Source organism: Phyllobates terribilis, unplaced genomic scaffold (assembly GCF_046119375.1).
Source record: "Phyllobates terribilis strain yellow unplaced genomic scaffold, ASM4611937v1 Scaffold_5__5_contigs__length_657084704, whole genome shotgun sequence".
Taxonomy (NCBI): domain Eukaryota; kingdom Metazoa; phylum Chordata; class Amphibia; order Anura; family Dendrobatidae; genus Phyllobates; species Phyllobates terribilis.
In genome coordinates, this window is record NW_027362765.1 from 378,253,790 (window position 1) to 378,274,367 (window position 20,578).

The 20,578-nt window shown below is 39.5% G+C and overlaps 1 protein-coding gene across 3 annotated transcripts in view; it reads right to left on the reverse strand.

Moving 5' to 3' along the window:
- Positions 1 to 874: 874 nt before the first annotated feature.
- The window catches only part of RBP5 (retinol binding protein 5), a 73,701-nt gene continuing 53,997 nt past the window's right edge, over positions 875 to 20,578 (reverse strand). For all 3 annotated transcript variants that reach the window (XM_073684851.1, XM_073684852.1, XM_073684850.1), the window contains exons 2-4: positions 10,773 to 10,951; positions 2,013 to 2,114; positions 875 to 1,585 (exon numbers count right to left, since the gene is read on the reverse strand). In XM_073684851.1, the coding sequence (XP_073540952.1) occupies positions 1,535 to 1,585; positions 2,013 to 2,114; positions 10,773 to 10,877 (258 nt within the window). In that variant the 5' untranslated portion in view covers positions 10,878 to 10,951 and the 3' untranslated portion in view covers positions 875 to 1,534. The remainder of the gene's footprint in view (positions 1,586 to 2,012; positions 2,115 to 10,772; positions 10,952 to 20,578) is intronic.

The following is a 20,578-nucleotide window of genomic DNA, read 5'->3' on the forward strand; positions in this document are numbered from 1 at the left end:
TCTATTTAGCAGACCTGGGCTTATGTGTGACCACCTTTACTCCGCTGTTATGTTTTTTTAGGAGTGTAGAAAAAAAACAGCGTCCCTGGCTTTACTACATCTCTAAAAAGGTATATCTGCTTTAAAAATGGTCATACAGTACGTAACCATAATATGTACTATGTCTGACCACTGCAAACACTCATCTGAACTGGTCAGTCCAAGTGCTGTCAGTTTTTTTCACGGGCAGCACTGAGACAATACGGTCGTGTGAATATAGGCTTATGATGCAGCTGGTAATAAACCACTGCTGTGTGATTGCCCCCCAGGCTAAAATTTGCCAGCCAGCCCCTGCTCAGCACCATCTCTCTGTGTTTCTCTCTGCTTGTTTCCTCACTCTGCTCCTCTCTCCTCCTCCTCCTCCTTACCCTCCCATCTCCATAGAGTAGAATAGGCTTTGTAACTGACATCAAAGTCTTTGGCCAAGACTGAGTTCAGCTGATTTTTCAGAGTGGAGGTCAAGTTCAGGGGACATGGGGAGAGGAAGAAGTGGCTGATAAGTGGGGAAAGAAGCAGATTTGTATTATAAGATACATTACAAGGTTTATTATATTCACCTGCACTATTGATTTCTGCAAAGTTTATTGCAAGTACAATTCCCACTCAAAGCTCAAAAAAAACTTTCGTAAGACGAAATGAGCACAGAGCAGTAGTCCCAGCCTGTGAAGGATTCCCCGTAGTCCTGAGATATAACAGGAGTCGTTTAATCATAACTTTTATTTAAAACTTATTATTAGGTGACACAGGGATGATCGCCGCCTCTTTCGTGCTAATAATTTATTTCAGCTATTACATAATTACAAGATAATCAATGTATAATAAAGAGTTCCACAACTTTCTAATAAACTTTTTATTACAATTTCAGGTTATAAGATTGCTGTCAGTGAATGTAACATTCTCAATCACACCTAGATGAGAACTTGTCCAGACCTTCTTATGACTGAGAGCTTGTTACAAATGTATCCAGCCTAGAAAGTCCTCTACATTACTTCTGTCTGTGCTTGTTACAATGTATCAGTGAAGATAAAATATCTGGAGCTTAGAGGATTTCCTAGACTCACATAAGAAAAGCTTTAGGTCTGTTATGGTTTTCAGCCTATGGATCATACGACATGGAAGGTTGCTTTTTGCTGACAGCAAACAGAGATCTCGAAAATGTTAAAAAAAAAAGAATTCTAAAGTTTGTCAGAACTTTGGAGAACTTTTTATAGTGCAATGATTAGGACTTATGAAAAAAAAGGGAAAACCTCTTATACTTTCTTGATATCGGGGTTTGTATCAACCGATGACAGTGTTATAGATCTGCAGAGTATTAAGGCATGGAGTCCACTTCTACAGTGACCGCCGGGTCATCCTGACTATAACTGCTCGCTCATCGTCCTCTGGTCACCGGCGTCCATTGCCTTCTCCTGAACTAGATAGTAACCATAGAACAGCAATATAGTAAAATCAAGTAAGACATATTCTATGGACGTAATATTCACTGTCTTCCTCATTATACTCTGCGGAAGGTTTGCATGCAGACAACATCCCCCGCAGTCAGCTCCTGCCAAAAGAGAGGAGGTTAAAGGGTTAAAAGTTAACGACACCTAAACACTCTACTACTGTAACATATTTATAATAGACAAATTTTCAAAGAGTCTTCATTTAAAATAACTCTTCAATTTCTGTATACATCTCCCATGCTGACTTATGTGTCGCCATGGTTACAGACTACAAATAAACTCTGTAGTCTGATCCTGAAGTCTTGTGTTACTCTACTTCCTTCATCCACTTTTAGTGATAACCCTTTAAGGGTTTGTCCACATTCACTTTTTAGACATTTTTGAAAGCCCTTTATAGCAAAATGGTGCCCACCCAAGGCATCGTTTGTCAGAGCATGTTGGGAGTTGTAGTTTGTTAAAAAAAAAACATCAACTTGTATTGAAGACCAAAAGGAGCGAGAAAAGGTGGCGAACGTAGGGCTGACGTACCGCATATAACAGATCTCCCTCCAGCCACTGCTTCCAGCCGCGGTTTGGCACATCGCCCTTCTGCACACACACCAGCTTATTCCCTTCCCAGGACACGGTGGTCTGTAAAAACAGAATGTGGATGTAGAATATTAATTGCTAACAAATAGAATATTACATCCGCTACATAGAAACCAACAGCAAACTGCTGCCGTCTGATCTGATGTGTTTATTCTAGGTCTTCAATGTTGTAATGATGTAAAATCACATATGATCCAAGTGTCTTAGTAAACCCAAGAAATGATCATCTATGTCAGGGGTGGGGAACCTCCAGCCCACGGGCCCTTTGTGACCTTTTCTCTGGCCCCCCGGGTAGGTTCCCGGGAACCACAGTGCTGGCGGAAGCATTTTGCCAGGCATTGGCCCTTTAAATCCTCCTTGCAATGAAGGATTACGTCCTAGCACTGGTCAATGCCAGCATCTAGACGTATTTTGTTTGAGGAGTTAGTGTGCAATGTGCTCCCATCGCACAAATGAAGACTTCAGCAGCAGCAGTCCCCACTGTCTCCTGTGATGTGTGAACCAGCCCCACTGTCTCCTGCGATGTATATGCTGCAGCCCAGCATCTCTTATATGATGTATATGTTCTAACCCCAGTGTCTCCTATGTGATGTATATGCTCCAACCCCAGTGTCTCCTATGTGATGTATATGCTCCAATCCCAGTGTCTCCTATGTGATGTATAAGCTGCAGTCCCAGCATCTCTTATGTGATGTAAATGCCCCAACTCCAGTGTTTCCTATTGTATATACTCCATCCCCTGTGTATCCTAAGTGATGTATGTGCTACAGCTCTCCTATGTGATGTACATGCTACATCCCCAGCATCTCCTATGTGATGTATATGCTGCAGTCCCAGCATCTCCAATGTGATGCATATGCTGCAGTCCCAGCGTCTCCTATGTGATGTATATGCTGCAGTCCCAACGTCTCCTATGTGATGTATATGCTGCAGTCCCAGCGTCTCCTATGTGATGCATATGCTGCAGTCCCAGTGTCTCCTATGTGATGCATATGCTGCAGTCCCAGCGTCTCCTATCTGATGTATGTGCTCCATCCCCAGCGTCTCCTATGTGATGTATGACAGGACACGTTCTCTATATATTACACCACACATCCTCTATATAGTACAGCACACAGGACAGCTGGCTAATGATCTCTATGCACCTCATTAGGTTAACCTGTTGTTAGATCCATTTTGCCCGAACCACCGGCAGCATAAATCAGAGCCTGGCTGCGCAATTGCTGCAGCGTTTCAGAGAAAAAAACATAGCTTAGAAAGCTGGCCAGGGATTATAGAGAGAGACCTGTTAATCAACTGGTATGGGGCGGTGAAATGTTGCTGTGCAGTGTTCGCCTTGGAAAAATCAAAATAGCTGCTGCAGAACTCCTTGTGTCCTGCTGATGGCGATGTAATGCAATTTGGAGGATGTCGTGGATAGGAGTTGTACTCTGCAACACCACTAGGCGTCAGTCTGCCGCACTATGGTGTTATCCACAGGTTATATCTTATTAATTGTATAGGTTTTGTATTATTTTTAGCCATTAACACAAGGCTGAGATGAATAATAAGTGTGGGAGGTTATAACAGCTGATCGTACAGAAGAGGGAACATGTTGATGCCAATAGGACTAAAGCCTTATTTTGTAAAAAAAAAACAAAAAAAAAAACAGATGAGTGTATGTGACGGGCGATGTTCTATTTTCTACTTGTGTGCGGGGTATATGCGAGTGTCTGTCAGTCCATATGTAATAGTCTGAAACATTGTCAGCCCCCATCATATTGTAATTGGAGGCGCTGCCAGATCCACATCACTGAATAGACATTGCCCGCTACAAATAATACTGCTATCCACTGTCCAGATAATACCGCTATACACTGACCACATAATACTGACATACTAGTGGTTCCTGGGCTTCTTTAATTCTCATGATGGTGTGCAGTGGTGGAGGGGTTAATGATTACATTCCTGGTCGTCTAGGCTGATTTATATATATATATATATATACAGTACAGACCAAAAGTTTGGACACACCTTCTCATTTAAAGATTTTTCTGTATTTTCATGACTATGACAATTGTACATTCACACTGAAGGCATCAAAACTATGAATTAACACATGTGGAATTATATACTTAACAAAAAAGTGTGAAACAACTGAAAATATGTCTTATATTCTAGGTTCTTCAAAGTAGCCACCTTTTGCTTTGATGACCCTCTGCTGGGGTCAGTCAGAACCGAGCCCATACTGAGGAGGTACCCTCAAGTGAGGGTGGCAGGAGGCCAGTTTCCCCTAAACAGGTCTTGTTGCCTAGCAGTGCCGCCGCTAGCGGGTTTACTCACCGGGTATCAATGTATGCCCAGGCCATCTACACTGCAGACGCCGTCACCCCAACGGGCGAACCCCATCTGTGCCAGGTGCACGTCAACAGACTACGGGTAGAGGCTCTCTTGGGCTCACGGAGCCTAGTGACACTTGCGCATGGGTCATTGATCTCTGGGTTAGAACCCACTGGGAGAAAAGTTGGTGTCATATGTATTCATGGTGAACTCCACGAGTATCCGACGGCGGAGGTTACATTTTCCACTCCATGCAGAGAGGTTAAACGTGTGATGGGAGTGGTGAAGACCCTTCCTTACGTTTTGGGCTGTTTTGGGAAGAGACTTGCCCCTGTTCTGGTCCTTGTGGGAGAATAAAATGAATCCTCCCAGGTTAAATGTCTTTCAGGATGCGGAACCTGAAGATCCCGAGTTAGTGATACCTGCCGTAGGGGTGACCCACATAGGGAAAGAGTGTGAACCTGATCGGTTTCCCCTAGAGGCGTTGGCAGGAGAGGTCGAGGAGACAACGTCAATTCCGGAGCTGGAAGTGCCCAAGTGGTCTTTTGGGACAACCCAGCTCCAAGATCCCACACTGACCCGTGCACGGGAAAGGGTGATAGAGGTAAATGAGGTGGCTCAGCAACCGGGTGCGGAGGTAGTTTTTTCGCGCATGGTGGTCAACCAGGATTTACTATATAGGGTTGACGAAATCCGGGACAAAGTAGTGGAACAGCTGGTAGTGCCTCAATCCTACAGTCAGGAGGTGCTCAAGATGACCCACACACACATGCTGGGTGGGCCCCCTTGGGGTTAAAAATACACAAGAACGTATTTTGCAGTGGTTCTTTTGGCCTGGGATTTACGCAGAGGTGCAGAGGTTTTGTGAATCGTGTCCCGAGTGTACACTTACCACACCCACTGCAAGCTTCCGGGGTCCATTGGTGCCTCTACCCATTATAGAGGTACCTTTTGAGCGGACTGCTATGGATCTGGTGGGGCCAATAGTAAAATCCACCTGTGGCCACCAACACATATTGGTGGTAGTAGATTATGCCACCCGTTACCCGGATGCGATTGCGCTTCACCACACCTCCGCTAAACTTATTGCCTGGGAGCTGTTTGCCACGTTCTGTCACCTTGGGCTACCTAAGGAGATCCTTACAGATCAGGGGACTCCCTTTATGTCCAAGGTGACAAGGGAACTGTGAAAACTGCTTAAAATAAAACACATCGGTGTACCACCCACAGACCGATGGGTTGATGGAGAGATTTAACAAAACTCTTAAATCTATGTTAAAAAAAGTGGTCCCCAAGGATGGGAGGGATTGGGACATGTTACTGCCCTATTTAATGTTCGCTGTCTGCAAGGTACCACAGACCTCCACGTGGTTCTCACCCTTTGAGCTATTATATGGTAGACATCCCCCGAACCTGCTGGACGTAGCCAAAAAGACGTGGGAACAGGAACCTACACCCCATAAAAGCACAAGTGAACGTGGGCAAGTATGCAGGACCGGATCGCGGCGGTGAAAGAACACCTCCTGGTTGCCCAAGTAGCACAGAGCCGAGCTTATAATAAAATGGTCACTGCCAGGTCTGTTAAAAAGAGGGATCGGGTATTAGTATTAGTGCCCACCGCAGAGAGTAAGCTCATGGCCAAGTGCCAAGGGCCGTATGAAGTACGGTAAAAGGTTGGAGAAGTGAATTACAGGGTATATCAGCCCGAGAAGAGAAAACCCAAACAACTATATCATGTAAATCTGCTAAAAGCATGGAAAGATAGGGAATGTATGATTACGGATGCGACTCCGGTCGTATAGCCTTTGGACCCTCCGACACCAGCCCAGGAGGAGGCCGGCAGAGGTAAAGATAAGCGACGCTCTCATGAAACAGCAGCGATGGGAGACTCGGAGATTAGTGCAGCAGAATACGGACGTATTCTCAGAACTGCCTGGCCCAACCTCGGTGATCTGACATGACACTGTCACCGAGCCTCGGGTAAGGGAACAGATGAAACCGTAGCGTGTACCAGAAGCCCGGAGGCAAGCCATCGCGACTGAAGTAAAGCAAATGCTCCAGTTAGGAGTCATCGAGGAGTCCAGGAATGAGTGGGCTAGCCCCATTGTGCTGATTCCAAAGCCAGACGGATCGTTACAATTTTGTAACGACTTCCAAAAATTTAATGAGGTGTCAAAATTTGTCCTTTATCCAATGCCTCGGGTAGACGAGCTGATCGAGAGACTGGGGCAGGCCCAGTACTTCACCACGCCGATCTCACCAAGGGTTACTGGCAGGTGCCTCTGACAGAATCTGCAAAAGAAAAGACCGCCTTTATAATGCCAGAGGGTCTCTATCACTATGTAGTCTTGCCTTTTGCCTTATATAGGGCCCTGGCCATGTTCCAGAGGCTGAGGGACATAGTGTCGAAGCCCCATCAGAAGTACGCGTCAGAGTATTTGGATGATATTATCTTTAGTACCGACTGGCAGACCCACTTGTCCCAGGTACAAGCTGTGGTGGATTTGATCAGAGACTCAGGTTTAACAGTGAACCCCAAAAAATGTGCGATAGGCCTCACGGAAGCCCAGTATTTGGGGTACTTGATAGGCTGTGGGGTTATCAAACCCCAAATAAACAAGATTGAGGCCATTCAAAACTGGCCCCAACCTCTTCCTACTAAACAGGTAAGAGCATTCCATGGCATCGTTGGGTAATACCGTCAGCTTATACCCAATTTTGCTGGGAGATCGGCACCCCTAACCAATCTCCAAAAAGGGAAGAAGTCGGTCATGGTTCGGTGGAACCCTCAAGCGGAGGAAGCGTTCCAGTCCATGAAGGTGGCATTATGCGGACAGCTGGTCCCCACCAGCCCCAATTTCGAGAAAGGCTTTATAGTACAAACAGATGCCTCAGAGTTAGGCCTAGGTGTGGTACTGGTGCCAGAGGTGAACGGAGAAGAAATTCCGGTCACCTACTTGAGCAGGAAACTTACCCCGGCAGAGAAAAATTATAGCGTAATGGAAAAGGAGTGCTTGGCCATTAAGTAGGCCTTGGAGTCCCTAGGCTATTATTTGCTCAAGTGACAGTTTCGCCTGGTAACGGACCATTCACCCTTGGTCTGGATGAGGAATGCAAAGGAGTGGAATGCTTGGGTCACCAGATGGTTCCTGTCACTGCAAAATTTTAGCTTCACAGTGGAACATCGAGCGGGGAAGGAGCAAGGAAATGCGGATACCCTGTCACAGGCGCCCAGTATGGTGACAGGTGTTCAACCCCATAAGTTTGAACAGAGGAGGGGGGTATGTGAGGCAGTGAGGGAAATCATAGGCGAAGATCGTTATGTGTCCCCCAGGATGCACATAGAGGCATACTAAACCCGCTGGAGCGCATTGTGATTAAAACAACGCATGTGGTTACAAAGCAGAATAAAAGAGAGTGTGGATTTGGTCAAACTATTTGACCAAGTCAGATTTTAGGAAAACCTGACTTGGGCTTTTATGTTTGGAGAGATGTGCAGGTTTGGTAGTGGGGCGAATCTTTCCCTCCACTCCTGGTTTTAGGAGTAGCTCATGTCTAGGAAACCTAGTTAAACTTTCAGTTCAGGTTTGGGTGGGTCAGTGATTTGTTTGCAAGGGGCAGAGCAGGAGACTCTGTGCAATACAGGCCTGTGTAAGGTGAACATGGAGCCAAGGAAGGCAAAGACGCACCTAAGAGTGATGCGCCGGTGCAGTCGCCCACGGCAATGGGTTTTGATATGGACTGTTTGGACGACCCGGAAGATAACGTTTGCCTTTACTTGGTGAGTTTTGAAAATAAAGACATTTAAGTTGAATTTTCTTGGGGTCACTGCTTGTTTACTGCACTGTGTGAATAATACCTCTGCACACGTGTTCCTGCATTATGTTTTTGTGGCTTGTTTTTATACAAATTAAAAGCTGCTTTTTACAGTACCAGTAAAGGCTAAAAGACTCCAGAAATCTCATGCATATGCTTTTTTTTTCTTTTCTGACTGAATTTAAAAATGGCAGCATTTGTTAAATCTGCAGCATGTCAATTCTTTCTGCATTTTTGCAGCATTTTCTCATTGCTTTTATTGGGTGAAAAAATGCTGCAGTAAAATGCAACGATGTTTTTGGTGAATAAAACAAACTTTCTTAAAAATTTGACACATATAATTTGCACCAAAACTAAACAAAAACCTACCAAAAAAGCAGCAAAGCCTGCAATGTGTGAACTTAGCCTAAACGGCAACAGAACCAAACCGAAGTGCAAAAATATATGCAACATTTTGGAAAAAAAGGACATTACTTTGAAACTGCTGTCTACATATATATGCTGTCCACATATAATAAAGTATGATGCCAACAAAAATGCCCCCCCCCAAAGACAGTATTATACCCCCACAGTAAATTTTTCCACAGTACCCTCCAAACACATGGTATGATGACCCTACTGTACCCTCCCTCAACTCCCCCAAGGAAACTATGGTGACAGTATGATGCCTCAACTGTGACCCCCACACAGCCCTCGATACAGAACACAGTAACATGGGCCTGCATAGCACCCCACACAGTATCATGGGCCCCGCATAGCCCACCACACAGTATCATGGGTCCCGCATAGCCCACCACACAGTAACATGGGCCCCTCATAGCGCCCCACACAGTAACATATGGGCCCCGCATAGCCCCCCACACAGTATCATGGGCCCCGCATAGCCCCCACACAGTATCATGGGCCCTGCATAGCCCCCCACACAGTAATATGGGCCCCGCATAGCCCCCAACACAGAAACATAGGCCCCGTGTAGTCCCCCACACCGTAACGTGGGCCCCACATAGCCCCCCCACAGTAACGTGGGCCCCGAATAGTCAACCACACAGTAACATGAGCCCCGCATAGCCCACCACACAGTATCATGGGCCCTACATAGCCCACCAAACAGTATCAAGGGACCGCATAGCCCCCACACAGTATCATGGGCCCCACATAGCCCACCACACAGTATCATGGGCCCCTCATAGCCCGCCACACAGTATCATGGGCCCCATATAGCCCATCACACAGTATCAAGGGCTCGCATAGCCCCCAGACAGTATCATGGGTCCTACATAGCCCAACGCACAGTATCATGGGCCCCGAATAGCCCACCACACAGTATCATGGGCCCCGCATAGATCCCTTGTGGTTTGGGGTCTGCATGTTATCAGTGATAAGATCCCTGGTGGTCTGGGGTGTGCATGTTATCAGTGATAAGATCCCTGGTGGTCTGGGGTGTGCATGTTATCAGTGATAAGATTCCTGGTGGTCTGGGGTGTGCATGTTATCAGTGATAAGATCCCTGGTGGTTTGGGGTGTGCATGTTGTCAGTGATAAGATCCCTGATGGTCTGTGGTGTGCATGTTATCAGTGATAAGATCCCTGGTGGTCTGGGGTGTGCATGTTATCAGTGATACGATCCCTGGTAGTCTGGGGTGTGCATGTTATCAGTGATAAGATCCCTGGTGGTCTGGGGTGTGCATGTTATCAGTGATAAGATCCCTGGTGGTCTGGGGTCTGCATGTTGTCAGTGATAAGATCCCTGGTGGTCTGGGGTCTGCATGTTATCAGTGATAAGATCCCTGGTGGTCTGGGGTCTGCATGTTGTCAGTGATAAGATCCCTGGTGGTCTGGGGTGTGCATGTTATCAGTGATAAGATCCCTGGTGGTCTGGGGTGTGCATGTTATCAGTGATAAGATCCCTGGTGGTCTGTGGTGTGCATGTTATCAGTGATAAGATCCCTGGTGGTCTGGGGTGTGCATGTTATCAGTGATAAGATCCCTGGTGGTCTGGGGTGTGCATGTTATCAGTGATAAGATCCCTGGTGGTCTGGGGTGTGCATGTTATCAGTGATAAGATCCCTGGTGTTCTGGGGTGTGCATGTTATCAGTGATAAGATCCCTGGTGGTCTGGGGTGTGCATGTTATCAGTGATAAGATCCCTGGTGGTCTGGGGTGTGCATGTTATCAGTGATAAGATCCCTGGTGGTCTGGGGTGTGCATGTTATCAGTGATAAGATCCCTGGTGGTCTGGGGTGTGCATGTTATCAGTGATAAGATCCCTGGTGGTCTGGGGTGTGCATGTTATCAGTGATAAGATCCCTGGTGGTCTGGGGTGTGCATGTTGTCAGTGATAAGATCTCTGGTGGTCTGGGGAGGTGAAGCTGTCAGTGGTAACATCCAGAGTCAGTGAAGTGTTATGTTCTCCTGGACTTGCTGCTGGTATTCCGTCCTCAGGACGGACTTTCTTTTCCCCGACGCTCCGCTCGGCCATCTCTATGCTGTGAGTGTTTAGACCCCTATATAGTGTGCTCCTGACACGTTGCGCCTCGGTCACTCATTCTCCACACACATTTATACCTTGCAGATCCGACCGTCGATCACTCCCAGATCTTCTTCAAATTCTTCACCCAAAGTGAAATCCATGATGTAATTCCGGAAGGTGCTGAGAGTCCGGATTATCATGTGGTTCCCGTCCACTATAAACTCCTTCTCTGGCCGCAGAAGGACAACGATCTTCCGAAAAGCCAAATTTAGATCTAGAAGAATAACGTATTATTATCACCCATCACATTATACCCAGTATTATTATCACCCATCACATTATACCCAGTATTATTATCACCCATCACATTATACCAGTATTATTATCACCCATCACATTATACCCAGTATTATTATCACCCATCACATTATACCCAGTATTATTATCACCCATCACATTATACCAGTATTATTATCACCCATCACATTATACCCAGTATTATTATCACCCATCACATTATACCAGTATTATTATCACCCATCACATTATACCCAGTATTATTATCACCCATCAAATTATACCCAGTATTATTATCACCCATCACATTATACACAGTATTATTATCACCCATCACATTATACCCAGTATTATTATCACCCATCACATTATACCCAGTATTATCACCCATCACATTATACCAGTATTATTATCAGCCATCACATTATACCCAGTATTATTATCACCCATCACATTATACCCAGTATTATTATCACCCATCACATTATACCAGTATTATTATCACCCATCACATTATACCCAGTATTATTATCACCCATCACATTATACCCAGTATTATTATCACCCATCACATTATACCAGTATTATCACCCATCACATTATACCCAGTATTATTGTCACCCGTCACATTATACCAGTATTATTATCACTCATCACATTATATCCAGTATTATTATCACCCATCACATTATACCAGTATTATTATCACCCATCACATTATACCCAGTATTATTATCACCCATCACATTATACCAGTATTATTATCACCCATCACATTATACCCAGTATTATTATCACCCGTCACATTGTACCAGTATTATTATCACCCATCACATTATACCCAATATTATTATCACCCATCACATTATACCAGTATTATTATCAGCCATCACATTATACCCAGTATTATTATCACCCAGCACATTATACCCAGTATTATTATCATCCATCACATTATACCAGTATTATTATCACCCATCACATTATACCAGTATTATTATCACCCATCACATTATACCCAGTATTATTATCACCCATCACATTATACCAATATTATTATGACCCATCACATTATACCCAGTATTATTATCACCCATCACATTATACCCAGTATTATTATCACCCATCACATTATACCAGTATTATTATCACCCATCACATTATACCCAGTATTATTATCACCCATCACATTATACCAGTATTATTATCACCCATCACATTATACCAGTATTATTATCACCCATCACATTATACCAGTATTATTATCACCCATCACATTATACCCAGTATTATTATCACCCAGCACATTATACCCAGTATTATTATCACCCATTACATTATACCAGTATTATTATCACCCATCACATTATACCAGTATTATTATCACCCATCACATTATACCCAGTATTATTATCATCCATCACATTATACCAGTATTATTATCACCCATCACATTATACCAGTATTATTATCACCCATCACATTATACCAGTATTATTATCACCCATCACATTATACCAGTATTATTATCACCCATCACATTATACCCAGTATTATTATCACCCATCACATTATACCAGTATTATTATCACCCATCACATTATAACCAGTATTATTATCACCCATCACATTATACCCAGTATTATTATCACTCATCACATTATACCAGTATTATTATCACCCATCACATTATACCCAGTATTATTATCACCCATCACATTATACCCAGTATTATTATCACCCATCACATTATACCCAGTATTATTATCACTCATCACATTATACCAGTATTATTATCACCCATCACATTATAACCAGTATTATTATCACCCATCACATTATACCCAGTATTATTATCACTCATCACATTATACCAGTATTATTATCACCCATCACATTATAACCAGTATTATTATCACCCATCACATTATACCCAGTATTATTATCACTCATCACATTATACCAGTATTATTATCACCCATCACATTATACCCAGTATTATTATCACCCATCACATTATACCCAGTATTATTATCACCCATCACATTATACCCAGTATTATTATCACTCATCACATTATACCAGTATTATTATCACTCATCACATTATACCAGTATTATTATCACCCATCACATTATACCCAGTATTATTATCATCCATCACATTATACCAGTATTATTATCACCCATCACATTATACCCAGTATTATAATCACCCATCACATTATACCAGTATTATTATCACTCATCACATTATACCAGTATTATTATCACTCATCACATTATACCAGTATTATTATCATCCATCACATTATACCAGTATTATTATCACCCATCACATTATACCCAGTATTATAATCACCCATCACATTATAACAGTATTATTATCACCCATCACATTATACCAGTATTATTATCACCCAGCACATTATACCCAGTATTATTATCACCATCACATTATACCCAGTATTATTATCACCCATCACATTATACCCAATATTATTATCACCCATCACATTATACCAGTATTATTATCACCCATCACATTATACCAGTATTATTATCACTCATCACATTATACCAGTATTATTATCACCCATCACATTATACCCAGTATTATTATCACCCATCACATTATACCCAGTATTATTATCACCCATCACATTATACCAGTATTATTATCACTCATCACATTATACCAGTATTATTATCACCATCACATTATACCCAGTATTATTATCACCCATCACATTATACCAGTATTATTATCACACATCACATTATACCAGTATTATCACCCATCACATTATACCAGTATTATTATCACCCATCACATTATACCAGTATTATTATCACCCATCACATTATACCAGTATTATTATCACCCATCACATTATACCCAGTATTATTATCACCCATCACATTATACCCAGTATTATTATCACTCATCACATTATACCAGTATTATTATCACGCATCACATTATACCAGTATTATCACCCATCACATTATACCCAGTATTATTATCACCCATCACATTATACCAGTATTATTATCACCCATCACATTATACCAGTATTATTATCACCCATCACATTATACCAGTATTATTATCACCCATCACATTATACCCAGTATTATTATCACCCATCACATTATACCAGTATTATTATCACCCATCACATTATACCCAGTATTATTATCATCCATCACATTATACCCAGTATTATTATCACCCATCACATTATACCCAATATTATTATCACCCATCACTTTATACCAGTATTATTATCACCCATCACATTATACCAGTATTATTATCACCCATCACATTATACCAGTATTATTATCACTCATCACATTATACCAGTATTATTATCACCCATCACATTATACCCAGTATTATTATCACCCATCACATTAAACCCAGTATTATTATCACCCATCACATTATACCAGTATTATTATCACTCATCACATTATACCAGTATTATTATCACCCATCACATTATACCAGTATTATTATCACACATCACATTATACCAGTATTATCACCCATCACATTATACCAGTATTATTATCACTCATCACATTATACCAGTATTATTATCACCCATCACATTATACCAGTATTATTATCACCCATCACATTATACCCAGTATTATTATCACCCATCACATTATACCCAGTATTATTATCACTCATCACATTATACCAGTATTATTATCACGCATCACATTATACCAGTATTATCACCCATCACATTATACCCAGTATTATTATCACCCATCATATTATACCAGTATTATTATCACCCATCACATTATACCAGTATTATTATCACCCATCACATTATACCAGTATTATTATCACCCATCACATTATACCCAGTATTATTATCACCCATCACATTATACCAGTATTATTATCACCCATCACATTATACCCAGTATTATTATCATCCATCACATTATACCCAGTATTATTATCACCCATCACATTATACCCAGTATTATTATTATCACCCATCACATTATACCCAGTATTATTATCACCCATGACATTATACCCAGTATTATTATCACCCATCACATTATACCAGTATTATTATCACTCTTCACATTATACCCAGTATTATCACCCATCACATTATACCAGTATTATTATCACCCATCACATTATACCAGTATTATTATCACCCATCACATTATACCAGTATTATTATCACCCATCACATTATACCAGTATTATTATCACCCATCACATTATAACCAGTATTATTATCACCCATCACATTATACCCAGTATTATTATCACCCATCACATTATACCAGTATTATTATCACCCATCACATTATACCCAGTATTATTATCACCCATCACATTATACCCAGTATTATTATCACCCATCACATTATACCCAGTATTATTATCACTCATCACATTATACCAGTATTATTATCACCCATCACATTATAACCAGTATTATTATCACCCATCACATTATACCCAGTATTATTATCACTCATCACATTATACCAGTATTATTATCACCCATCACATTATAACCAGTATTATTATCACCCATCACATTATACCCAGTATTATTATCACTCATCACATTATACCAGTATTATTATCACCCATCACATTATACCCAGTATTATTATCACCCATCACATTATACCCAGTATTATTATCACCCATCACATTATACCCAGTATTATTATCACTCATCACATTATACCAGTATTATTATCACTCATCACATTATACCCAGTATTATTATCACCCATCACATTATACCCAGTATTATTATCATCCATCACATTATACCCAGTATTATTATCACCCATCACATTATACCAGTATTATATCACCCATCACATTATACCAGTATTATTATCACCCATCACATTATACCAGTATTATTATCACTCATCACATTATACCAGTATTATTATCATCCATCACATTATACCAAGTATTATTATCACCCATCACATTATACCCAGTATTATAATCACCCATCACATTATAACAGTATTATTATCACCCATCACATTATACCAGTATTATTATCACCCATCACATTATACCCAGTATTATTATCACCCATCACATTATACCCAGTATTATTATCACCCATCACATTATACCCAATATTATTATCACCCATCACATTATACCAGTATTATTATCACCCATCACATTATACCAGTATTATTATCACTCATCACATTATACCAGTATTATTATCACCCATCACATTATACCCAGTATTATTATCACCCATCACATTATACCCAGTATTATTATCACCCATCACATTATACCAGTATTATTATCACTCATCACATTATACCAGTATTATTATCACCATCACATTATACCCAGTATTATTATCACCCATCACATTATACCAGTATTATTATCACTCATCACATTATACCAGTATATTATCACCCATCACATTATACCAGTATTATTATCACCCATCACATTATACCAGTATTATTATCACCCATCACATTATACCAGTATTATTATCACCCATCACATTATACCCAGTATTATTATCACCCATCACATTATACCCAGTATTATTATCACTCCATCACATTATACCAGTATTATTATCACGCATCACATTATACCAGTATTATCACCCATCACATTATACCCAGTATTATTATCACCCATCACATTATACCAGTATTATTATCACCCATCACATTATACCAGTATTATTATCACCCATCACATTATACCAGTATTATTATCACCCATCACATTATACCCAGTATTATTATCACCCATCACATTATACCAGTATTATTATCACCCATCACATTATACCCAGTATTATTATCATCCATCACATTATACCCAGTATTATTATCACCCATCACATTATACCCAGTATTATTATCACCCATCACATTATACCAGTATTATTATCACCCATCACATTATACCAGTATTATTATCACCCATCACATTATACCAGTATTATTATCACTCATCACATTATACCAGTATTATTATCACCCATCACATTATACCAGTATTATTATCACCCATCACATTATACCCAGTATTATTATCACCCATCACATTATACCCAGTATTATTATCACTCATCACATTATACCAGTATTATTATCACGCATCACATTATACCAGTATTATCACCCATCACATTATACCCAGTATTATTATCACCCATCACATTATACCAGTATTATTATCACCCATCACATTATACCAGTATTATTATCACCCATCACATTATACCAGTATTATTATCACCCATCACATTATACCCAGTATTATTATCACCCATCACATTATACCAGTATTATTATCACCCATCACATTATACCCAGTATTATTATCATCCATCACATTATACCCAGTATTATTATCACCCATCACATTATACCCAGTATTATTATCACCCATCACATTATACCCAGTATTATTATCACCCATCACATTATACCCAGTATTATTATCACCCATCACATTATACCAGTATTATTATCACTCATCACATTATACCCAGTTATTATCACCCATCACATTATACCAGTATTATTATCACCCATCACATTATACCCAGTATTATTATCACCCATCACATTATACCAGTATTATTATCACCCATCACATTATACCAGTATTATTATCACCCATCACATTATACCAGTATTATTATCACCCATCACATTATACCAGTATTATTATCACCCATCACATTATACCAGTATTATTATCACCCATCACATTATACCCAGTATTATTATCACCCATCACATTATACCAGTATTATTATCACCCATCACATTATACCAGTATTATTATCACCCATCACATTATACCAGTATTATTATCACCCATCACATTATACCAGTATTATCACCCAGCACATTATACCCAGTATTATTATCACCCATCACATTATACCAGTATTATTATCACCCATCACATTATACCCAGTATTATTATCACTCATCACATTATACCCAGTATTATTATCACCCATCACATTATACCCAGTATTATTATCACCCATCACATTATACCAGTATTATTATCAGCCATCACATTATACCAGTATTATTATCACCCATCACATTATACCCAGTATTATTATCACCCATCACATTATACCCAGTATTATTATCACCCATCACATTATACCAGTATTATTATCACTCATCACATTATACCAGTATTATTATCACCCATCACATTATACCCAGTATTATTATCACCCATCACATTATACCCAGTATTATTATCACCCATCACATTATACCCAGTATTATTATCACCCATCACATTATACCCAGTATTATTATCACCCATCACATTATACCCAGTATTATTATCACTCATCACATTATACCCAGTATTATTATCACTCATCACATTATACCCAGTATTATTATCACCCATCACATTATACCAGTATTATTATCACCCATCACATTATACCCAGTATTATTATCACCCATCACATTATACCCAGTATTATTATCACTCATCACATTATACCCAGTATTATTATCACTCATCACATTATACCCAGTATTATTATCACCCATCACATTATACCAGTATTATTATCACTCATCACATTATACCAGTATTATTATCACCCATCACATTATACCCAGTATTATTATCACCCATCACATTATACCCAGTATTACATTATCACCCATCACATTATACCAGTATTATTATTATCACCCATCACATTATACCAGTATTATTATCACCCATCACATTATACCAGTATTATTATCACCCATCACATTATACCAGTATTATTATCACCCATCACATTATACCAGTATTATTATCACCCATCACATTATACCAGTATTATTATCACCCATCACATTATACCCAGTATTATTATCACCCATCACATTATACCCAGTATTATTATCACTCATCACATTATACCCAGTATTATTATCACTCATCACATTATACCCAGTATTATTATCACCCATCACATTATACCAGTATTATTATCACCCATCACATTATACCAGTATTATTATCACCCATCACATTATACCAGTATTATTATCACCCATCACATTATACCAGTATTATTATCACCCATCACATTATACCCAGTATTATTATCACCCATCACATTATACCCAGTATTATTATCACCCATCACATTATACCCAGTATTATTATCACCCATCACATTATACCAGTATTATTATCACCATCACATTATACCCAGTATTATTATCACCATCACATTATACCCAGTATTATTATCACTCATCACATTATACCAGTATTATTATCACCCATCACATTATACCCAGTATTATTATCACCCATCACATTATACCAGTATTATCACCCATCACATTATACCCAGTATTATTATCACCCATCACATTATACCCAGTATTATTATCACCCATCACATTATACCCAGTATTATTATCACCCATCACATTATACCAGTATTATTATCACCCATCACATTATACCAGTATTATTATCACCCATCACATTATACCCAGTATTATTATCACCCATCACATTATACCCAGTATTATTATCACCCATCACATTATACCCAGTATTATTATCACCCATCACATTATACCCAGTATTATTATCACCCATCACATTATACCCAGTATTATTATCACTCATCACATTATACCCAGTATTATTATCACCCATCACATTCCCAGTATTATTATCACCCATCACATTATACCCAGTATTATTATCACCCATCACATTATACCCAGTATTATTATCACCCATCACATTATACCCAGTATTATTATCACCCATCACATTATACCAGTATTATTATCACCCATCACATTATACCCAGTATTATTATCACCCATCACATTATACCCAGTATTATTATCACCCATCACATTATACCAGTATTATTATCACCCATCACATTATACCAGTATTATTATCACCCATCACATTATACCCAGTATTATTATCACCCATCACATTATACCCAGTATTATTATCACCCATCACATTATACCCAGTATTATTATCACCCATCACATTATACCCAGTATTATTATCACCCATCACATTATACCAGTATTATTATCACCCATCACATTATACCAGTATTATTATCACCCATCACATTATACCAGTATTATTATCACCCATCACATTATACCAGTATTATTATCACCCATCACATTATACCCAGTATTATTATCACCCATCACATTATACCCAGTATTATTATTATCACCCATCACATTATACCAGTATTATTATCACCCATCACATTATACCCAGTATTATTATCACCCATCACATTATACCAGTATTATTATCACCCATCACATTATACCCAGTATTATTATCTCCCATCACATTATACCAGTATTATATCACCCATCACATTATACCAGTATTATTATCACTCATCACATTATACCCAGTATTATTATCACCCATCACATTATACCCAGTATTATTATCACTCATCACATTATACCAGTATTATTATCACCCATCACATTATACCCAGTATTATTATCACCCATCACATTATTAC